Genomic DNA, 23,800 nt, shown 5'->3' on the forward strand with positions numbered 1-23,800 from the left:
CTCAACTCACGTTGTATAAAATGATCGAAATGCCTTTGTATTTAACCACATTTCAACGATTTTGTTGACGGAGGAAAAAAAAATGGTCATGTCACAATAATACTAGGACCAAATGTGAATGTTCTAATAAAAAAAGACTAAAAGCATAATGTCATCTATAAATTTCATTTTAATTTCATAAACAACACGAACAATAATAATTTTTAAAATTAAATTATTGTGATATTTATATCTATTGGCTGGGATGAGGATATAAAAACATTTTTGCTTAAGGATAAATCATGAACACTTAATATGGTTGATGTTAAAGATGCAGGTGGGGTCTAGGAAAAAGACAAAAGTTATAACATGTCACGTGAATGATCCTGTACCATGATTGATGGAAATTATTTTATGTGGATGGTCCCATTACGTAGAATTATTGGTGTAGTGGGAAATTATTAAGAAGACGACCAAGTCAATCAAATATATGGTAGTGTACACATAGCAATCTTACGCAGGATTGTCTAAGAAATTTCCATTGAGTTTGGCAGTGGCCGGAAGGAAATTTTCACTACGGTATCGTCTGTGTACACATGCATTTCCCAAGCTCTTTAAATCTTTAGAAACTAGCAAATCAAGATACAAGATAGTGTTCTCAATTTCGAATATGGCTTCTTCTTCTTCATCTTCATCTAGTACTGCCTGGGTGTATGATGTTTTTTTGAGTTTTAGAGGAGAAACACGAAAATCCTTTACTGATCATTTATATGAAGATTTGCGTCAGGCTGGAATTAACACATTTCGAGATGATGAAGAAATCCGTAAAGGTGAGAACATATCTGATGAGATATTGAAGGCCATCGAGGGGTCCAAGATATCCATCATCCTATTTTCCAAAACATATGCCCAATCCAGATGGTGTCTTGATGAACTGGTGAAGATTCTAGACTGTAAGAAAAATTTGCAACAGATGGTTCTGCCTATATTCTATAACGTTGATCCTTCAGAGGTTCGTAAACAAACAGGTGAATTTGGTAAGGCGTTGACTCAACATCGACAACGATTTGATGATCAAAAAGTTGATGAGTGGAAAGTTGCACTCACTACTGTTGCTGATTTGTCCGGTTGGGATTTGCAAACCATGACAAACGGGTAATCCTCTTTTCAAATTTGTGTGTGTATTTTTTTTTTTTGCGTGATAATAGTATGTTATATTTGTCACAATTTGGCTCACTAACTCATTGTCAATAAAAAAAAAACTCATATTGTCAATAATATTAATTATGTTAGTTTCGCTAATTAATAATTGCGTCCTAGCATCTATACATGCATCTTTACGGATGGATTAATATTTTTGGTAAAACAAACATGCATCTTTACGGATGGATTAATATTTTTGGTAAAACAAGCATGCATCTTTACGGATGGATTAATATTTTTGGTAAAACAAGCTAAGAAGAATCTGGATGGATTAATATTTTTGGTAAAACAAGCTAAGAAGAATCTGCACTGTTTAATATTTTTGGTAAAACAAGCTAAGAAGAATCTGCACTGTGTATTTCTTTTGGTAAAACAAGCTAAGAAGAATCTGCACTGTGTATTTCAATTTATTTGTCATAAATATTAACTCCTTTTAGTAATTATAAGAGTTGTTTACCTCAAATTAAACAATATAATGGAACCATGAGAGACTAAATATACATATTTCGTGTTCCGTAACGTGTGCTCTATTTAATTTCTTAGTTTTATGTTTTCCACCTATATTTTCTTTAATGATTTATATTGACATGCATTCATTGGAAAAAATGTGATAGGTATGAATCTAAGTTCATCAAAAAAATTACTGAAGAGGTAATGCGGGAAGTGAATCGTACATACATTAATGTTGCAAAGTATCCCGTTGGAATTGAATCTCGTGTGAGTGATATACTTCATTTATTGTAAACTCAAAAACATAATGATATCAAGATGTTTGGAATTTTTGGCATGGGTGGTGTGGGAAAAACAACCCTTGCCAAAGCCATTTACAACTTGAGTTTTCAAAAGTTTAAAAGTTGTTGCTTTATCGCAAACATTAGATCACAAGCTTCGGATGGGTACAATGGTTTAGTTCGTCTACAAGAGACACTTCTTTGCAAAACACTTAATAGAAAGAAACTTGAAATAAAAAATGTTGATGAAGGAATAAGTTTGATAAAACAAAGACTGCGATCAAAAAGTGTTCTTATTGTTCTTGATGACATAGACGATACGTGTCAACTAGAATCATTAGCAGGGCAACGGAATTGGTTTGGTTCAGGGAGCACAATTATAATAACAACTAGAGATGTTCAATTGTTGAGTGATCTGGAAGCACATGAGAAGTACATGGTAGAAAAGTTAAGCCATGATGAATCCTTGCAACTCTTGAGTTGGCATGCATTTGGTGTTCCTATACCATTTGAGGAGTATGTTGAACTATCCCAATGGATAGCAAGATATACTGTTGGACTTCCATTAGCACTTACAGTTATAGGTTCTCATTTGCGTGGAAGATCCGTGCAAGAGTGGAGAGACAATGTTGAGAAATTAAGAAGAACGCCTAATGATAAAGTTCAAAATATTCTTAAAATAAGCTATGATGCACTTGATGAAGATACTAAGAATATCTTTCTTGATATTGCTTATTTTTTCATTGGGCATGACAAAAACGACACTTCTATGATATTGGAAGCTTGTGGTTTTTATGCTAAAATTGGAATTAAAACTTTGATAGAAAGATGCTTGTTGACAATAGATGGACGTGGAGAGTCTGGAATGCTTCAGATGCATGATTTAGTACGAGATATGGGAAGAGAAATTGTTCGAAAGGAATCCCCACGAGAGCCGGGCAAACAAAGTAGATTGATTGACCCAGATGATGTCTTTGATGTTCTTCACAGGAACAAGGTAAACCATTTCTTTTGTATTTGAGTTATTCTAGTTAATTCATTTGCTTTCTATACTAAACTTTATTAAAATCAAAAATTTCAAAATATCTAAAATCTAAAATATTGTTATATAAATGTTTTTTTTATAGGGCACAGAAGCAATTGAAGGGATGATTGTAAATACTTACATGTTAAAGAATGTGCTTTTGAGTACTCAAGTATTCAAAAGGATGGTAAAGTTGCGAATACTCATATTGGATGGTATGTGTCTCAGCGGATCTTTTAAATATTTATCCAATGAGCTTAGGTTGCTTAGATTACACAATTGCCAATTGAAGTGCATACCATCTAATTTTCGCTGTGAGAAACTTGTTGTGTTAGACATGAAAGGTAGCAATATCAAAGAATTCCAATGCAATATGCAGGTTAGTATGTCTAATGTTTCTTTAACATTAATTGCATATTTCTTAATTAAGAACTTTGACTAGAAAAATTGAAATTGATTAAACCTTTTTCTACTTTTTTTGAACAGCATTTTAGATGCTTGAAGATCTTAAAGTTTGATTATTGTAAACAACTTAAGAAAACACCAAACTTTACTGGGGCACATACTCTTGAAAAAGTATCCTTTAGGTGGTGTTCAAAGTTGGTCAAGGTACACCCATCAATTGGAAGTTTGGAGAGACTTGTTGAGTTAGACATGGAAGGTTGTAATATCAAAGAATTCCAATGCAGTATGCAGGTTAGTATGTCTAATGTTTCTTTCAACATTGCATATTTCTTAATTAAGAACTTTGACTAGAAAAATAGAAATTGATTAAACCTTTCTCTACTTTTTCTTTTTCTTTTTTTTCACAGCATTTTAGATGCTTGAGGATCTTAAAGTTTGGTTATTGTAAACATCTTAAGAAAACACCAAACTTTACTGGGGCACATACTCTTGAAAAAGTATACTTTATGTGGTGTTCAAAGTTGGTCAAGGTACACCCATCAATTGGATGTTTGGAGAGACTTGTCAAGTTAAGTTTTAGCTGTTGCAATAAACTCAAGGTTCTTCCAAGTAGCATTTGCAAGTTAAAATCACTTGAATATTTATATTTAAGTGAATGCGAAAAACTGAGGGAGCTTCCAATTGACTTGGGAAAATTAGAGCAACTAAGAGAGTTACATGCTTTTGGAACTGACATCTCACATATACCATTTTCTTTGGGATGTTTGAGAAATCTAAAGGAACTGGATCTGGGTCAGCACACTGAGAGATCACGTGATGGTTCTGTTTTTTTTCCACCTTTAGTTGCAAATTCGTGCTCCTTTGAAGTTATTGAGAATTTGACCTCATTGGTATATTTAAGTTTATCAGGAAGAATTTGTAATCTTCAAAGCTTATCCTTTCACCTTTGTCATCTTTCAAACTTGAAAGTTCTCTACTTGGAGGATTTCCAAAATCTTAGAGTACTCGTAGAACTTCCTCCTAGTTTGGTGAACCTCTTTGNTTACCCTTCCGCCTTTGTCATCTTTCAAACTTGAAAGTTCTCTACTTGGAGGATTTCCAAAATCTTAGAGTACTCGTAGAACTTCCTCCTAGTTTGGTGAACCTCTTTAGAGTACTCGTAGAACTTCCTCCTAGTTTGGTGAACCTCTTTGCAAGAAATTGTGTCTCATTGGAAAAAATAGTAACTATATCAAACTTGAAGAAACTTGAAGAGTTGGATCTTGAAAACTGTGAAAGTTTGGTTGAGCTTCCAAACATGGAGAGTCTTTCATCCTTAAAAAAGCTTAACATAAGGAATTGCAATGCTTTGAGTATTCGTGATAACTATTTGCATGAAGAAGATTTTCCAATTGCTCTTAGGAGTTTGTCCTCCTCGTTGAATGAAATAGATTTAATGGGGAGTTATTATCTTCAAAGTTTACTATTATGCCTTTCCCATCAATATTCCAATTTGGAGAGACTCTTCTTGGACGATCTGCAGAATCTTAGATCACTTCCACAACTTCCTCCTAATTTGAGGTTACTCTCTGCAAAGAATTGTGTTTCATTAGAAAAAGCAGATGTATCCAACTTGAAAAGACTTGAATGGCTAGATATTCAGAATTGCAAAAGTTTGGTTGAGCTTTCAGGCTTGGAGAGTCTTGAATCCTTCCTATTTCTTGGGATAGCAAATTGCAGTTGTTTGAGGATTCCTCCGATTGAAAAGTGGTTCAAGGTTAGTTAATTTTATATATATGTTCCCTTCATCTCAATCTGATATTATATTAGAAAATATGATAATAGCTAGTTATGGTATTATTAATTGTTATATTGTATGTATGTATTCCGTAATGTAGGTACATAGTAACTATATTTATGTGGTAGTACTTGGCCGGGGTAGAATAAACTGCCATTTTGGAGTCCTTGAAATCCTGCTGAATGTGATTGATCCCAGTGAAATTGATGGTGGTAATAGAATTGATTTGAGTGTGAGAAGCAAAAGCAGTGGTGCTAATTGGATTCTAATGGAACCCAAATATAAGCAAAAGCTGTTGTGGTGCTTGTTTGACGTTCCAATGACAATGATGGGAGAAGTATTGGAGGTGTATGTAGAAGTCCATGATTGGCAGAAGATATTTTGTGTAGGTGAAATACATAGAAACAGAGAAGGGGAGGTGCGTTTCTTTCCATCCCCAAGGGGATGCATTCCTTCCTATAATAAGGAAGATGGAGAGAGGAAGAGGAAAAGGAAGGTGGAGATAGGTAGAGGCGGACAGAGGGATTTCCTTCCAATCACAAGGGGATTGATTCCTTGTTTTATGATTAGACAATTATCGACACGACCCATTAACACGACATTGAAACCGGACACGAAAATAACGGGTTAGTTTTTAGCCTTAACCTATCCCGTGTCGTTAACGGGTTGACCCGTTAAAGACCTGTTAGGTTTCGTGTCTTAACGGGTCAACCCGTTTAACCCATTAAGAACCCGTTTAATCCGTTAATATTATCGTGTTAACGGGGTTAACACGAACCTGTTAATAACCCGCTATGAACCATTGTTATAATGTTATTTTACTTATTTAACCCGCTATGAACCATTGTTATAATGTTATTTTACTTATTTAATAATTAATATAAAAGGAAATTAAAAACTAAAAAGCCTAAAAGACTTAGAATTTGGAAAGTTATATTTATTCAAGTGGGAATTTACATGGTTTCTGGTTTTAGCTCAATTCTTACCGTGAAATTGTCAAAGGCTTCAAGAATAAACCTTAGATCTCCAAATACTCCCTTGAACTCTTGAAGGCTGAACTGTTGATGCTTTACAAATAATCTACTCCATAATACTTTGATCGTCACTACTTACGGTAAGTTCATAATACTTACAATTCTGTATGTTTAATTTCTTTGTATGTAATATGAAGCTTTCGGCTGTCATTGCAAACTGTAATTTATATATATATATATATTAGATCCATGTCTCCATTTGTAAACTGTATTATATGCATTATTATATTTAATATATATTGTATGCGTTTGTAAACTGTATTATATACATTATATTACTATTTATAAGTTTATTTATATTATATATTATAGATTTACATATTGGAATCTGGGATTAGGGAGTTTTTCAATTTTACCTACTGCTAGTCATTATATTGTTTAGAAATTTATATATATTAAGATTTACAGATTATAGATTTATAGTTTATTTTGATGGATTGAAGTGTAGGTTATATATTTTTAAATATATATAACTTTATTTCAAATTTTGTGTGTGTGTATATATATATATATATATATATATATATATTAATATTAATAGGTTTAGCGGGTTTAAACGTGTTTCGTGTTGACACGACCCGAAATTTATTAACAAAACGTGTCTATCGTGTCCGTGTTAAGAATTTCAACCCGTTAACCTTAACGTGTCGTGTCCGTGTTTAGTCTTATCGTGTTCGTGTCGTTATCGTGTCAACCCGTTAACGAACCCGTATACACGAATTGCCAGGTCTAGTTATGACCCAGCTGGGACAAGATGGACAAAGGAAGAGGAAAAGGAAGGTGCAGATAGACAGAGGCGGCATATCTATCCGGCAGAGGCGGTTATAATCTTCACCTTTTAATTTGCTGCAAAAAGGCCCCATTATTATTATAGTAACTTGTAAGTATATCCACCCTTCACACTTCACCACACTTCTTTAACATCTACATCTTTTCTTGTTTATTGAATGTCATTTTAATATTTATTTATTATTTATAATTTACGAATGAACCGACACTGTAATATTTGAATTATCACATTTTTTTATATTTTATTTATTTTGATTGAAGCGTAATTAACTAATTAAAAATATGACTTCACTTACTTTCATTTTTCATCCTATTTTACATCATATTTTTATGCTTCAAATTTAGTGATTAGGTTCAAAGAGCTTTTATTTGCTTTTGTGTGTGTGGACAGGTACAATTTAATTTGATCAAAGCAATTAACAGTGATTTTTATACCATTTGGATGGAGATGGAGTCAATGATGGGAGAAGAATTGAAGGTGTATGTAGAACTCCATCCTTGGCAGAAGATAATTTGTGATTATCTCTCTCTCCCCCTCTCTCTCTATTATAAAGTTCCACTGAATGATTAAAACGATGACTTCAAGTTCATATTTGGTCTTAGTTTATCTCATATTTAACTTTGTTTTTATGCTTAAAATGTAGTGTTTGTGTTCAAATTAAAAGAGCTTTTATTTGCTTTGTTTGTGTAGACAGGTACAATTTAACTTGATCAGAGCAATTATACATGAGTGGTTTTTATACCATTTGGATATGGATGGAATCAATTGGATGATGGAAACAAAAGGGATCGGAGATAAAAAAAAAAAAAATTGAACCACAAAGCCTCAAGTCAGACTGCATGTCAAGATTTTGCTTTAAGTATGTAATTAAAACATTTGCCTGTTGCATTATTCCAACGTTTTCGAGGCATGAATTTGTTTATATGTTTTCGATGGACTTTCGTTTTGGTCACTGCAGGCAATGGATCGGAGTTGATTGGTATCACTACCAGAAAGCAAAGCCAGTGGTGCCTCAGCAAGTAAATATCATAATATATTTATGCTATTGTAGGTTATTTTATATGTAATTAGCTAACAACTAATTTTACCAAATACATTTTACAATTAGCTAATACTATGTCAAACCAACTAACTTAATAAGCTAACTCAATAAGATATCAGCTATCCGCTAATTGTTATATGGAATCCAACAATGCAGGCATGTTGTGAAGGTGACAGTGTCAAGATTTCGCCTGATGAAGTGATACATTTGTCAGTTGCATTGTGCCAACGCTTTCGAGGCATGGATTCATTTATATGATTTCGGTGGGCTTTTGTTTTGGTGACTGCAATGGAGTTCGTATCGCTACGAGAAGCAAAACCAGTGGTGACTCAGCTTGGGTTGGAGATGAATGCTGTGTGGAGAAGAAGAAGAAGTATGGAAGAGTTGATTTTGAGGTGGCACTGTGGCAGTAATGGTGGGGAAGTAGTGGTAAGTGTTTGCAATAATCAAACTAGTGGTCTTCTCTTACAAGAATCATGTTTCACCCCACTCGATTATCTTTTGAGACTTTTTTCTTTTCTTTTTTAATCCATGTGTATTGCAAATTTGTGCTCCTTTGAAGTTATTGAGAATTTGACCTCATTGAAATATTTAAATTTATTAGGAAGAATATCTTCAAAGCTTACCCTTCCGCCTTTGTCATCTTTCAAACTTGAAAGTTCTCTACTTGGAGGATTTCCAAAATCTTAGAGTACTCGTAGAACTTCCTCCTAGTTTGGTGAACCTCTTTGCAAGAAATTGTGTCTCATTGGAAAAAATAGTAACTATATCAAACTTGAAGAAACTTGAAGAGTTGGATCTTGAAAACTGTGAAAGTTTGGTTGAGCTTCCAAACATGGAGAGTCTTTCATCCTTAAAAAAGCTTAACATAAGGAATTGCAATGCTTTGAGTATTCGTGATAACTATTTGCATGAAGAAGATTTTCCAATTGCTCTTAGGAGTTTGTCCTCCTCGTTGAATGAAATAGATTTAATGGGGAGTTATTATCTTCAAAGTTTACTATTATGCCTTTCCCATCAATATTCCAATTTGGAGAGACTCTTCTTGGACGATCTGCAGAATCTTAGATCACTTCCACAACTTCCTCCTAATTTGAGGTTACTCTCTGCAAAGAATTGTGTTTCATTAGAAAAAGCAGATGTATCCAACTTGAAAAGACTTGAATGGCTAGATATTCAGAATTGCAAAAGTTTGGTTGAGCTTTCAGGCTTGGAGAGTCTTGAATCCTTCCTATTTCTTGGGATAGCAAATTGCAGTTGTTTGAGGATTCCTCCGATTGAAAAGTGGTTCAAGGTTAGTTAATTTTATATATATGTTCCCTTCATCTCAATCTGATATTATATTAGAAAATATGATAATAGCTAGTTATGGTATTATTAATTGTTATATTGTATGTATGTATTCCGTAATGTAGGTACATAGTAACTATATTTATGTGGTAGTACTTGGCCGGGGTAGAATAAACTGCCATTTTGGAGTCCTTGAAATCCTGCTGAATGTGATTGATCCCAGTGAAATTGATGGTGGTAATAGAATTGATTTGAGTGTGAGAAGCAAAAGCAGTGGTGCTAATTGGATTCTAATGGAACCCAAATATAAGCAAAAGCTGTTGTGGTGCTTGTTTGACGTTCCAATGACAATGATGGGAGAAGTATTGGAGGTGTATGTAGAAGTCCATGATTGGCAGAAGATATTTTGTGTAGGTGAAATACATAGAAACAGAGAAGGGGAGGTGCGTTTCTTTCCATCCCCAAGGGGATGCATTCCTTCCTATAATAAGGAAGATGGAGAGAGGAAGAGGAAAAGGAAGGTGGAGATAGGTAGAGGCGGACAGAGGGATTTCCTTCCAATCACAAGGGGATTGATTCCTTGTTTTATGATTAGACAATTATCGACACGACCCATTAACACGACATTGAAACCGGACACGAAAATAACGGGTTAGTTTTTAGCCTTAACCTATCCCGTGTCGTTAACGGGTTGACCCGTTAAAGACCTGTTAGGTTTCGTGTCTTAACGGGTCAACCCGTTTAACCCATTAAGAACCCGTTTAATCCGTTAATATTATCGTGTTAACGGGGTTAACACGAACCTGTTAATAACCCGCTATGAACCATTGTTATAATGTTATTTTACTTATTTAATAATTAATATAAAAGGAAATTAAAAACTAAAAAGCCTAAAAGACTTAGAATTTGGAAAGTTATATTTATTCAAGTGGGAATTTACATGGTTTCTGGTTTTAGCTCAATTCTTACCGTGAAATTGTCAAAGGCTTCAAGAATAAACCTTAGATCTCCAAATACTCCCTTGAACTCTTGAAGGCTGAACTGTTGATGCTTTACAAATAATCTACTCCATAATACTTTGATCGTCACTACTTACGGTAAGTTCATAATACTTACAATTCTGTATGTTTAATTTCTTTGTATGTAATATGAAGCTTTCGGCTGTCATTGCAAACTGTAATTTATATATATATATATATTAGATCCATGTCTCCATTTGTAAACTGTATTATATGCATTATTATATTTAATATATATTGTATGCGTTTGTAAACTGTATTATATACATTATATTACTATTTATAAGTTTATTTATATTATATATTATAGATTTACATATTGGAATCTGGGATTAGGGAGTTTTTCAATTTTACCTACTGCTAGTCATTATATTGTTTAGAAATTTATATATATTAAGATTTACAGATTATAGATTTATAGTTTATTTTGATGGATTGAAGTGTAGGTTATATATTTTTAAATATATATAACTTTATTTCAAATTTTGTGTGTGTGTATATATATATATATATATATATATATATATTAATATTAATAGGTTTAGCGGGTTTAAACGTGTTTCGTGTTGACACGACCCGAAATTTATTAACAAAACGTGTCTATCGTGTCCGTGTTAAGAATTTCAACCCGTTAACCTTAACGTGTCGTGTCCGTGTTTAGTCTTATCGTGTTCGTGTCGTTATCGTGTCAACCCGTTAACGAACCCGTATACACGAATTGCCAGGTCTAGTTATGACCCAGCTGGGACAAGATGGACAAAGGAAGAGGAAAAGGAAGGTGCAGATAGACAGAGGCGGCATATCTATCCGGCAGAGGCGGTTATAATCTTCACCTTTTAATTTGCTGCAAAAAGGCCCCATTATTATTATAGTAACTTGTAAGTATATCCACCCTTCACACTTCACCACACTTCTTTAACATCTACATCTTTTCTTGTTTATTGAATGTCATTTTAATATTTATTTATTATTTATAATTTACGAATGAACCGACACTGTAATATTTGAATTATCACATTTTTTTATATTTTATTTATTTTGATTGAAGCGTAATTAACTAATTAAAAATATGACTTCACTTACTTTCATTTTTCATCCTATTTTACATCATATTTTTATGCTTCAAATTTAGTGATTAGGTTCAAAGAGCTTTTATTTGCTTTTGTGTGTGTGGACAGGTACAATTTAATTTGATCAAAGCAATTAACAGTGATTTTTATACCATTTGGATGGAGATGGAGTCAATGATGGGAGAAGAATTGAAGGTGTATGTAGAACTCCATCCTTGGCAGAAGATAATTTGTGATTATCTCTCTCTCCCCCTCTCTCTCTATTATAAAGTTCCACTGAATGATTAAAACGATGACTTCAAGTTCATATTTGGTCTTAGTTTATCTCATATTTAACTTTGTTTTTATGCTTAAAATGTAGTGTTTGTGTTCAAATTAAAAGAGCTTTTATTTGCTTTGTTTGTGTAGACAGGTACAATTTAACTTGATCAGAGCAATTATACATGAGTGGTTTTTATACCATTTGGATATGGATGGAATCAATTGGATGATGGAAACAAAAGGGATCGGAGATAAAAAAAAAAAAAATTGAACCACAAAGCCTCAAGTCAGACTGCATGTCAAGATTTTGCTTTAAGTATGTAATTAAAACATTTGCCTGTTGCATTATTCCAACGTTTTCGAGGCATGAATTTGTTTATATGTTTTCGATGGACTTTCGTTTTGGTCACTGCAGGCAATGGATCGGAGTTGATTGGTATCACTACCAGAAAGCAAAGCCAGTGGTGCCTCAGCAAGTAAATATCATAATATATTTATGCTATTGTAGGTTATTTTATATGTAATTAGCTAACAACTAATTTTACCAAATACATTTTACAATTAGCTAATACTATGTCAAACCAACTAACTTAATAAGCTAACTCAATAAGATATCAGCTATCCGCTAATTGTTATATGGAATCCAACAATGCAGGCATGTTGTGAAGGTGACAGTGTCAAGATTTCGCCTGATGAAGTGATACATTTGTCAGTTGCATTGTGCCAACGCTTTCGAGGCATGGATTCATTTATATGATTTCGGTGGGCTTTTGTTTTGGTGACTGCAATGGAGTTCGTATCGCTACGAGAAGCAAAACCAGTGGTGACTCAGCTTGGGTTGGAGATGAATGCTGTGTGGAGAAGAAGAAGAAGTATGGAAGAGTTGATTTTGAGGTGGCACTGTGGCAGTAATGGTGGGGAAGTAGTGGTAAGTGTTTGCAATAATCAAACTAGTGGTCTTCTCTTACAAGAATCATGTTTCACCCCACTCGATTATCTTTTGAGACTTTTTTCTTTTCTTTTTTAATCCATGTGTATTGCAAATTTGTGCTCCTTTGAAGTTATTGAGAATTTGACCTCATTGAAATATTTAAATTTATTAGGAAGAATATCTTCAAAGCTTACCCTTCCGCCTTTGTCATCTTTCAAACTTGAAAGTTCTCCACTTGGAAAATTTGCAAAATTTTAGAGTACTTGTAGAATTTCCTCCTAGTATGGAGAATCTCTTTACATATAATTGTATCTCACTAGAAAAATAGCAATTGTATCGAACTTGAAAAAACTTGAAGTTCTGTTTCTTGAAAACTGTGAAAGTTTGGTTGAGCTTCCAAACATGGAGAGGGTTTCATCCTCTTTTTTTTTTTTCATCCTTAGTACAGCTTAACATAAGGAACTGTAAAAGTTTGGTTGAGCTTCTTAACATGAAGAGTCTTTCATACTTAGTAGTGCTTGACATAAGCAATTGGAATGCTTTGACTATTCATGACAACTATTTGCATGAAGTAGATGGTGTTCCAATTGCTCTTAGGAGTTTGTCCTCGTTGAAAGAATTAGATTTAATGGGAAGATACCATCTTCAAAGTTTACCATTATACCATTTGAATGGAGATGGAGTCAATTGGAGGATGGGAACAAAAGGGAGATCAAGAATCTGAACCAAAAAGCCTCAAGTCAAACTTGTAATTACAGGATGTGAACAACGGCACATAAGAAGTATGTATCATCTAGTGTGCTAAAACTCAAGGAACAAAGCAAGGTGGACCTATATCTAGGGTAAAAGAAATGATTTTGAAGTCTCAACAATGATTGGAGAAAAGTGGTACAGTGGATGTGTATGCACAAGTGTAGAGCAAAATGAGTGGAATACTTAGGAGAAGATCGACACAGAAGATATTGCAGCAGCCTTTGGGAGTTTATCCTAGAGTATTTTCGTGGGATATGATGCGTAGCTAGCTGCCTAGATTAGTAACTAATTACTTAAAAATTTCTCTAAATTTCATATCTTATTGATGTTATTAGCGCTTTTAAGATGCTTGGTCATCATAAAACAAGCAATTGTTAATTGAGCGTCAGCTCTAGATTCTTGTGTTGAAAGGTCTAACCACTTTCTTCGTAATTATTTTTGATTGATCGATTTATGTTGAAAAGTTTTTAGTACTAGGCTATTAGCCCCAATCCACTCTTTTTTTTGTTGGAGATAACATTGTGACAATGACAATTATATTGTTTATTATCATAATTTTTTCTTCTTTCAAAAGTAACTTAGTTTTGCAATTTTACTAATAAAAATTCCAGTTTAAGCCAACAGTTCAAACTGAAACCTTTGGTTCGATCATTTTCAGAACCGAAATCACGAGTTCCGAACCGGAACTTTAGTCATAGGTAAAATGTAGTGGGAAATCATTAAGAAAGACCAAGTCAATGGACAAAAGATTCACAAATCTTTAGTTTTAGTACACTTGACAGCTTAGCACCAGCCCCATTGTTATAGTGGCAAAATAGTGAATTTTGTCTGTTAGTAACGATTCCAGTTATATTTATTTTTATTATTTATTAGAACTTTAGTTTTAAACTAATGAGATAGATTGAAGGGAAATTGATATTTTTTTCTTCTTGAATTATATGCGTATAGTATTTCTTTTTTCTCTAAATGATTCAGTATGCATATTAGCTCTCTCAATTATTTTAAAAGTGGTGATTTCTCATAATTTATATTAAATAGATATTTTTACTCATAAAAATAATTATTTTATTTATTTTTCTTCTCTAACAAATTATTGCTTATATTTGAGAATTATAATAAATGCGAAAAAAGAGTACACACCATTTGTAAATCATCATGTTTAATCCAAATATTCAAAAAGGCAAAGTATTTAGGGACAAGTTAAGTTATTCGGGTTTGGATTAATGAAGAAGTTTATGTATAACAATTTTATTAGTCAATCATATATTTTATCAATTAGCTAAGGTATAAATTTGAAAGTCTATACAATAGCAAATAACTATTGTTTTGTATGTATGTTCATGGCGAGGTTTCAAGGGTAAAATTTAATTAGGCATGAACCAAAGTACCAAAACATGAGCACTTAATATGGTTAGGAAAAATAATATATGAATTTTTCATGGTGTGGAATTGAAGACACAATTCAATTAATAAATTATGTAGCTATTATAATATCATTGTCATTTTATGTACATTATTCAGTGTAAAATCATGAACGGATAAACCGTTTTATCGTTCTCGTCCTGGGAATACAATCAATATAATTGTTTGTAGATATTAAAAGAGTAAACAAGTGATAGAAAGAGAATCACTAATCTTTATTATTCATCCTACCGTCGGCTACAAAGATACTTAGAATATTTAATGTACACGGAAACGAAGATGGGGAAGTGCATTTCTTTCCATCCACAAGGTCTACTTTGAATAAATTTTTGAAAGTGAAAAAACTCAGACGTCAAAAATGTCATTTTTCCTTATTATTCATTGAAAGAATAAGAATATATTAAATAAATAAGATTTTGCTTTTAACTGTAAAAATATGTCACATAAATAAAAAGAAAAAAATAAAGTCAAAATTAAGAGACTGATCTCTAATCTTTCTTTCCAAAATTTATCCATGCGACCAATTGAGTTGCTAATGCAGAAAAGACTATAACATTATTGGTATTATTAATGGTGGACAGTTGGGGGTCTAAGAAAATTAAAGTGACGTAACGTAACATATTTATATGTACAAGAATTTTCCTTTTGAGTTTTGCGTTCTTTGGAAGGAAATTTCCTATCTTGACTTTGAAATGTCTGAGTCACCGGTCGTCTACCACACCCAAGCTCTTCAAATCTATATTACTACCAAACTGCATCAAAACACAAGATAGTATACTCAGATATTTATGTGCTTATACATGTTACACATTAATTTATATCTATATAATAATTTAATAAATATAAATTTCATTTTAATTGCATAAACACAGCAACAACAATAATTTTTTAAAATTAAATTACTGTGATATTTATATCTATTGGATTGGGCTCGGGATATAAAAATGTTTTTACATAAGGAAAAATCATGAACACTTAATAAGATTTATGGTAGAAATGTAAGATATCACGTAAATATGTGGGGTCTAAGAAAAGGATGCAATATATATATCATAAGTGAGATGGTCCCGTTAGGTAGAATTATTAGTGGGAAATTATTAAGAAGACCAAGTGAATCAAATATATTGTAGTGCACAAATAGCAATCTTAGGTTGGTTGTCTAAGAAATAATTTCCATGGAGTTTGGCATTTTCCAAGCTCTTTATATCTTTAGAAACTAGCTAGCTAGCTAGCAAATCAAGATAGAAGATATATAGTGTTCTCAATTTCAAATATGGCTTCTTCTTCATCTTCATCTACTATTGCTTGCGTGTATGATGTTTTCTTGAGTTTTAAAGGAGAGACACGAAAATCTTTTACTGATCACCTCTATGAAGATTTGTGTCAGGCTGGAATTAACACCTTTCGGGATGATGAAGAAATTCGAAAAGGTGAGAACATCTCTGCTGAGCTATTGAAGGCCATCGAGGGGTCCAAGATATCCATCATCGTATTTTCCAAAACATATGCTCAATCCAGATGGTGTCTTGATGAACTGGTGAAGATTCTAGACTGTAAGAAAAATTTGCAACAGGTGATTCTGCCTATATTCTACAACGTTGATCCTTCAGAGGTTCGTAAACAAACAGGTGAATTTGGTAAGGAGTTGACTCAACATCGACAACGATTTGATGATCAAAAAGTTGATGAATGGAAAGTTGCACTCACTACTGTTGCTGATTTATCCGGATGGGATTTGCAAACCATGACAAACGGGTAATCCTCTTTTCAATTTTGTTTTATTTTTGTGTGTGATAGTATGATATATTTATCACAATTTGGCTCACTAGCTCATGTTGTCAATAATATATATTAATTATGTTAGTTAGTGTCGCTAATTAGTAATTGCGTTCTAGCATCTATACAAGCATCTTTACGGATGGATTAATATTTTTTTGGTAAAACAAGCTAAGAAGAATCTGCAAACTGCATTATTTCAATTTAGAAAATCGACGACGGCGAGAACTACGTCGCAAAATAACCCGACTTTTATTTAGAAAATTACCGACGTTAAAAGGTGTTTATGTAGTAGTGCATATAACATCCATATAAAATAATACTATACATATTTAAGTCAGACTTGTACGTACAGGATATATAGATTAATGAGTCAATTGGATGGTGGAAACAAAAGGGATCAGAGATCAAGAATTGTACCAAAAAGCCTCAAGTTAGAATTGTACGTACAGGTTGTAAAGAGTCACATATAAGAAGTACATGAGCCATCCAGTGTGCTGAAAGTGAAGGAACAAAGCAAGGTGGACCCCTATGTATAGAGTAAAAGAATTGATTTTGAGGTCTGAAGAATGATTGGAGGTGTACGTATAGTATGCACAACAAGTGTATAAGAGCAGGATGGTTGGAGTAGGAGAAGACACAACAAGCAAGTTGCATTTGCGAGTTAAGTTTTTCCTTTTAAGTATTTTTATTGGATTATGATGTGTAGGTAGTATGTATAGCTTAATGTTATGAAATTGGAGGGTACAAAATGATTGAATTTAGCAATGTTGTGAATACAGGAAGAATCAACAATTAAGAAGATGATGAGAGTGGATGCAAATTGCAGTGGTTTGAGGTTAAGTGAGTTTAAAAGAATTCACTTTAAGGTCCCAAGAGAAGTATTAGAGATGCATGTATGCAGAATTCAGTCCTACAGATCAGAGATGACATACACAGAAACAAAGATGGGGAAGTGCGTTTCTTTCCATCCACAAGGGGGTTTCAGCAAGATGAATGCAATGTGGAGAAGAAGAAGAATGGAAGATTTTGAGGTGTATGCAGAATTCCATCCTTTGCATACACTTTATGTATTTGAAATGCAAAGAAACAGAGAAGGACACCTGAAGGGATGTATTTGCTACTCTCTATGTACAAGAAGTTTCGCGTTCTTTGGAGTAGTGATACTACTACAATAACAACTATACAAACCTTTAATTTACTGCTTTATTAGTACACTTGCCGTATATACAAACCTCTATATAATTTTTGTGTGTGCGTGTATGTTTAGGGCACAGAAGTAATTGAAGGGATGATTATAAATTTTAACATGTTACAGAATGTAGCTTTTGAGTACCAAAGTATTCACAAGGATGGCATGGTTTTGGCCATGGCTGCGCCTGTTCTTGTGCCCAGCTCCTACAACATTTAAAAGATTTTGTGATTTGCTTTAAAGGGAGAACTCTTTTCACAAAAAAACACAACCTTCATTTTCCTTTCGATCATTTCCTAGTTAGGTTTAGCTATAATATAACTTAGATTAGACAACATATCTTGTTTTCTCTCCATTTCCAAGCTCAATAACTTAACATTGTAATCTTGGATACCAAAGCTTCAATATATAAGTTTTCTTCTTCATCTCTTTCATTTGCTTTTCTTATATGCTTTCAATGACTCCTTTATGTATCTATTGTTATGTTATGAGTAACTAAGTGTTTTAGGATTAGGATTTTTTTATTTCTTACTATTGATGCCTATTGAAAGCCTTATGTAGGCAACAAACAGAAACCGGTATGTAGTTTCTTCATATACACAGGGCACACCATAGCAACAATTTCATACCCAATGCTCAACTAGAAGGTAAATCTACTCACACCTCGATCTCATTATCTTGCTGATCATAAGTTTGTGTGGATTCTGGATAGTGATGCCACTCACCACATTGTTTGTGATAAAACTTGCTTACTAATTCAAGGAAGATGATTGGTATGGCTATGCTCAAAGAAGGATTATACTACCTTGTAATGCCAAAGTTGTCTACTTTGTAATCCGGTGTTCCATGAAAGAACTAAGCACATCGGGATAGATTGTCACTTTGTGAGGGAGAAATTGCGGAAGAAGGTTGTTAAATTCCTACATGTTCCCACAGGAAATCAGTTAGCTGATGTATTCACCAAATCTCGTGCTCCGGCTACCTTTACTGGCTTCATTTCCAAGCTTGGCCTACATAACATGTATGCTCTAGCTTGCGGGAGGGTGTTAGAGGACAACTCATCAGCTTGAGCTCCAAGCTTAATGCCAAAGCAGATCAGCTTACAACAAATTAACCGCTAGGCAACTGCTAGACTCTTAGAGTTGTTACTTCCTGCCTTTCTTTCTAGCTAGTATTTAGCCTACCCTCTAAATAAAATTACCTCATTCCTTGATAAATGCTAAAAGAGAATTTGTCATACACAGCATTCCTATGTAAATGATGTAGATGAAAACTTTTTGAAGACAAAACAGCAAATCAAATGATTCAAACCACCCCTCTACCCACATTCAAAAAAAGGGTCCTATTTCCACAGCATTCAATGTTAATGCAAAATGTAAATGATAGCAGCAGATAGCAACATCAATGATAGCATCAGGTGACGATTCCCACAAGTCACGATTCCCCCTGAGCGAGCTCCCGTACGTGCCTCCCGGAGCGAACGCGGGTGGACCCGGATTGTTAAACGGACGGAGAAAGACCCATTGAATTTACCACAAAAAAAAATTGATAGCATCAGGTTCAAGCTTCCATGGACAATTGCATATGATGACTATCATGTTCAAGCTTCCAATGGACAAGAGTGTGCCACTAGACCACAAGGTCTTGGCAAGTCAATACTAAATATTTTTTTTTTTGAGTACTACTGACTTTGTTACAATATAGTATCTGTTCATATCTACTTTCTCAACCTACTGAAGCACAAAGAGTTAACAGTTGCCTCCACTGAGACTCGAACCCACTCCCATCATCCATGTGGGAGTGTAAACCGGATAAAGTGCATTATTCTAACTAATAAAATACATTATCTTACCCTAAAAATTTCATTATTCTAACAAATACGGAGTATAAAATAATTATTCTAACACATCAAGTACATTGTTCTAACCCATTAAATAGATTATATTACCCCAAAATATTCATTATTTTAACTCCCGCGTGAAGAAAGGAATTTTTTTAATATTCATTATTTTACCACATGGGACCACATGGGAGGGTAAGATAATGTATTTAGTTTCTTAAAAAAAAAAAGAAGAAAAGAATTGAAGTTGAAGTCAATGGCTCCATGGGACAACATGCATTCGATTATTGCATTTTCAAAGCTCTAGGCAAGCTGCCTTCTTCTTCATCCTTGGCTAGTCTGCTACACAGGCTTTTTTAGCTGCCTTCTTCTAACTTGTACATTATTCTAAACCCATAAAATATATTATCTTACCATAAAAATTTCATTATTCTAACATATAAAATACATTATACATTTTTCTAACTCATAAAATACATTATTCTAACACACAAAGTATATTATTCTAAAACATAAAGTGCATTATTCTAACTAATAAAATACATTATCTTACCCTAAAAATTTCATTATTCTAGTAAATATAAAATAATTATTCTAACACATAAAGTACATTGTTCTAACCCATTAAATAGATTATATTACCCCAAAATATTCATTATTTTAACACCTGTGCGAAGAAATGAATTTTTTTAACATCAAAACGACATCGTTTTAGACTGTAATCCACACGATCCACACAGTTGTGTGAATGGTCCACACAATCATTTGTCCCTATTTCAAAGCACTCGAAGTTGTGTATCCAATATTGTTATGTAAAAATTTTAAACGGATTGAATAAGTCAACAAATTTGATAAAATTATTCATAGTTATAAGTGATCATTTTTAATTTTTTTAATAAATAATTTGTATAGCCAGTCTCTTATCATTTCAATTGGATTGTTGTGTCGAAAGGTCAAACGGCCAAAATTTTCCTTACTATAGCATCTGTTTATCCAATATAGTTTTGTAATTTTTTGTTAACAGATTGAATAAATCAACAAATTTGAATAATTTATTCATAGTTATAAGGTTTTAATTGCATTTTTAAAAAACTTGTGTGGAACCGTTTATGAATTCTTAACAGATCATATCAAGATGAAAAAGTGGTACTAATAAAGAATAAAACATTTGTTACTTATACGGAAAAATGTAATACTTTTAAAGAAAAAAAGTAATACTTTTACATTTTGATTTAAAAGTATAAATTTTTCTACAAAAGAATAACATTTTCCTTATGAGTAACAAATAATTTATTCCTGATGAATATTATATTCTTTCCGTACATAAACATTACATTTTCATATTGACCAAACTCATCTAATCACAGATAATAAGGATCATGAGACGATCTCATAGGAGAGTCAAACTTAAAAAATAATTTAATCTTATTGATTGCTTTGTTTGGATTGGAAAAAGTCAACATTTAAATAAATAAAAAAAAACCAACAAATTTGTTATCTTGAGAGTGGAGTTGTTGGAGGAGATAATGTCAATTGTTGTATTTTTTATCGTAGAAGATCTTTCATGTAGTGTAGTTGCTAATTGAATATTGGAGGAGATAATGTTAATTATTGTATTGTTTATCATAGAAGATTTTTCATGTAGTGTAGTTGCTAATTGAATGAAAGCAACAGTCGTTAAGGTCGCAGATATGATCGTAACGAATACGAAATCTTTTGAGCACGCTTCTGACTTCTGACTTATAATCTTATTTGAGTCATAACAAATTTTAATTTCATACTTCGAGCATGGTTGGGGACTTTTAAAAAGAAGAATAGAAAAAAGTGTCAAATAAGCCATTGACTTTATCGCTTTTGTGCAATTGGACCATTGAACTTAAAAAGTGTGCAATTCAACCATCAAACAAGCAAAATTTCTGCAATTACCTAGTATGGTAGAAGAAAATGATACTCTTAATACATATATGTTAGTAATATAATTGGATTTTACCAGAAAATTTTTGTAAAAATGGTCCAATTGCACAAATTTTGCTTGTTTGATGGTTAAATTGCACACTTTTTAAGTTCAATGACACAATTGCACGAAAGTGATAAGTTCAGTGGCCTATTTGACACTTTTTTCCAAAAGAATATAAGAATAATAACGAAGAACATGAACAAGAATATTATATTTCTTTGTGGTTATGGTAATTCACGTACAATTGACCTATTTATACTATATTACTAACATCTATAATAATTAAGCTACTAAAACAAGGTATGTAATGAGTTATTAGAATATACATAATTTTATTTTACTAATATGTAATCAATTATCCTCTAATTACACATCCTAATTGATTGTTTCCTTTCAAAAAACACATTAACCTCAAGGTGTAAAGAGAGATAAAATAGCCAAGGACCTTGTGGTCCAGTGGCATCAAACCCAACCTTCAATAGATTGAGAAAGTAATTATGAACATATACTGCATTGTCATAGAGTTAGTAATATTAAAAAAAAAAAAAGAAAGACAAAGTAGAATCATATCTGTAGGGCAAATTATACTGTGCACCACGGTGCACATAGCAATGTGCACCACGTACCTAAACGACGTCGTTTTGAGCACTGTAAACTAATCGTCCATTTTTTTTGGAAATCACGTTTCCCGTTTCGGTCGGTCTCTGTATTTATGTTAATATTTTGTGTATTCCAGGCAATCATTCTGTGTATTCTAGGCAACCGTTCTGTGTATTATAAGCAACCGTTATGTGCATTCATGTTAGTAACACATGTTGTGATTTCATGTTAGTAACACATGTTGTGATGCGTTTGTGCATTCGAATGTTTAGGAGGATGAGTTCTGTGTATTTTGTATAAATATTATGTGTATTCATGTTATTAACACAAGTTGTGATGTGTTTGTGCATTCGAATGTTAGGAGGATGGGTTCTGTGTATTATGGGCAAACATTCTGTGTATTCTAGGCAAACCTTCTGTGTATTCTATATAATGATTATGTGTATTATAGATAATGAATTCCCTGGAGTCATTCGCGTCCACTAACATCTGTGTATTTTGTGTCAATATTTTGTGTATTCTGGGCAAACATTCTGTGTATTCTAGGCAAACGTTCTGTGTATTATAGATAATGATTATGTGTATTATAGATAATGGATTCCTTGAGTTATTCGCGTCCGCGTCTACTAACACCGAAACGATGTCGTTTTACGTGCGTGGTGCACATTGCTATGTGCACCGTGGTGCAGGGTATAACGATTGTATCTGTAGCGGGCCACCATAGCTTACCATGGACTAATAAAAAATGATTCAATATATTTTTGAGTGTGATCACGGATTTGGGATGATTCTATGACTTGCATTGTCTTGTAATAGTTCTGTGACTTTTTTTTTTTTTTTTCAGACTTCCGTCTCCTAATCGTATTTGAGTCACGGCAAATTCTAAAGGCACACTTCGAGTGTGTGAGAACTCCAAGAAGAATAATAAAAAAGAATATGAACAAGAATATTATATTTCTCTATGGTTCTCATAATTCACATACAATTGACCTATTTATACTATATTACTAACACCTATAATTATTATTAAGCTACTATGCCCGTTAGGGCGGCCCAAGTGGTAAGAGAGTTACACCTGCAGTCAAGAGGTCATGGGTTCGAACCTCAAGCCCTTGGGTTTAAGCCAGTTGTGGTCCTTTGTTGGGGTTTACTTCGTTAATCCATATACATATATAATTTCCTTCTACTAATATGTAATCAATTATCCTCTAATTACACATCCTAATTATTGTTTTCTTTCTCCACTAATTAATTAGCCACCAATTATTTATTTTCTTTTATACATATTTTTTTTTGAAGATTCCTTTTATACATATATATCATTAAATTTCTTTAACTGATTGAATAAGTCAACAAATTTGATAAAATCATTCATAGTTATAACTACTTATAAGTGTTTAATTTTAATTTTTTAATATAAATAATTTGTATAGCCAGCCTCTTGTGGCTTCAATTGGATTGTTGTGCATGTCGAAAGGTCAATTGGTCAGAATTTTCTTTACTATAGTTTTGTGATTTTATCTAAACAGATTGAATACGTCAACAAATTTCATAAATTTACACCTGTTATGAAATATTACTACGAAAATAATATTTCTCAAAAAATAACAAAATAATATTTCTCAAAAAATAATAAGCACACGAGCCAAGCTTTTTTGGGTTCATTTTAGGATTTGATTCGCAAATCTATGCGAGGAAGAGAGT

At 32.9% G+C, this 23,800-nt stretch overlaps 4 protein-coding genes across 11 annotated transcripts; all 4 read left to right on the forward strand.

The window, feature by feature from the left end:
* Nucleotides 1-508: 508 nt before the first annotated feature.
* On the forward strand, nt 509-2,103 carry LOC116025180 (toll/interleukin-1 receptor-like protein). The gene is made up of 2 exons (XM_031266317.1): nt 509-1,134; nt 1,797-2,103. Exons 1-2 carry the CDS (start codon nt 650-652, stop codon nt 1,924-1,926), a joined length of 615 nt encoding a protein of 204 aa, XP_031122177.1. The 5' UTR covers nt 509-649; the 3' UTR covers nt 1,927-2,103.
* On the forward strand, nt 1,930-4,385 carry LOC116024406 (TMV resistance protein N-like; the record flags this gene model as incomplete). The annotated part of the gene is made up of 4 exons (XM_031265298.1): nt 1,930-2,910; nt 3,041-3,316; nt 3,424-3,633; nt 3,750-4,385. Coding segments are annotated over exons 1-4 (2,082 nt in total), but the record flags the coding sequence as incomplete, so codon positions are not given.
* A 137-nt stretch (nt 4,386-4,522) lies between these two features.
* Nucleotides 4,523-12,749, forward strand: LOC116025179. 8 transcript variants are annotated; one of them, XM_031266310.1, is made up of 13 exons: nt 4,523-5,098; nt 5,220-5,745; nt 7,634-7,802; nt 7,902-7,962; nt 8,142-8,414; nt 8,590-9,279; nt 9,401-9,926; nt 10,261-10,372; nt 11,020-11,172; nt 11,473-11,561; nt 11,773-11,941; nt 12,041-12,101; nt 12,281-12,749. In XM_031266310.1, exons 5-8 carry the CDS (start codon nt 8,274-8,276, stop codon nt 10,278-10,280), a joined length of 1,377 nt encoding a protein of 458 aa, XP_031122170.1. In that variant the 5' UTR covers nt 4,523-5,098; nt 5,220-5,745; nt 7,634-7,802; nt 7,902-7,962; nt 8,142-8,273; the 3' UTR covers nt 10,281-10,372; nt 11,020-11,172; nt 11,473-11,561; nt 11,773-11,941; nt 12,041-12,101; nt 12,281-12,749. The 8 variants fall into 8 exon arrangements, with proteins under 8 accessions (XP_031122170.1, XP_031122172.1, XP_031122171.1 ...); XM_031266312.1 differs by having other exon boundaries at nt 7,638-7,802; XM_031266314.1 differs by lacking the exons at nt 4,523-5,098; nt 5,220-5,745 and adding exons at nt 7,016-7,033; nt 7,334-7,457 and having other exon boundaries at nt 10,233-10,372.
* A 3,173-nt stretch (nt 12,750-15,922) lies between these two features.
* Nucleotides 15,923-17,809, forward strand: LOC116025181 (TMV resistance protein N-like). The gene is made up of 3 exons (XM_031266318.1): nt 15,923-16,486; nt 16,863-17,170; nt 17,290-17,809. The coding sequence occupies exons 1-2, from the start codon at nt 16,005-16,007 to the stop codon at nt 16,978-16,980; spliced, it is 600 nt and encodes a 199-aa protein (XP_031122178.1). The 5' UTR covers nt 15,923-16,004; the 3' UTR covers nt 16,981-17,170; nt 17,290-17,809.
* The last annotated feature ends 5,991 nt before the right edge of the window (nt 17,810-23,800 follow it).

The sequence above is a fragment of the Ipomoea triloba genome, chromosome 7 (assembly GCF_003576645.1).
Source record: "Ipomoea triloba cultivar NCNSP0323 chromosome 7, ASM357664v1".
Lineage (NCBI taxonomy): Eukaryota > Viridiplantae > Streptophyta > Magnoliopsida > Solanales > Convolvulaceae > Ipomoea > Ipomoea triloba.

What these genes read in the sequence shown, in the direction of transcription:
- LOC116025179 (XM_031266310.1), top strand. Translation starts at nt 8,274, where the DNA reads ATGGAGTTCGTATCGCTACGAGAAGCAAAACCAGTGGTGACTCAGCTT. An exon ending in CGATTGAAAAGTGGTTCAAG is followed by an intron (nt 9,280 to 9,400) that starts GTTAGTTAATTT and finishes TCCGTAATGTAG; the next exon opens with GTACATAGTAACTATATTTA. An exon ending in ACCGGACACGAAAATAACGG is followed by an intron (nt 9,927 to 10,260) that starts GTTAGTTTTTAG and finishes AAATTGTCAAAG; the next exon opens with GCTTCAAGAATAAACCTTAG.
- LOC116025181 (XM_031266318.1), top strand. Translation starts at nt 16,005, where the DNA reads ATGGCTTCTTCTTCATCTTCATCTACTATTGCTTGCGTGTATGATGTT. An exon ending in TTGCAAACCATGACAAACGG is followed by an intron (nt 16,487 to 16,862) that starts GTAATCCTCTTT and finishes TTGTACGTACAG; the next exon opens with GATATATAGATTAATGAGTC.
- LOC116025180 (XM_031266317.1), top strand. Translation starts at nt 650, where the DNA reads ATGGCTTCTTCTTCTTCATCTTCATCTAGTACTGCCTGGGTGTATGAT. An exon ending in TTGCAAACCATGACAAACGG is followed by an intron (nt 1,135 to 1,796) that starts GTAATCCTCTTT and finishes AAAATGTGATAG; the next exon opens with GTATGAATCTAAGTTCATCA.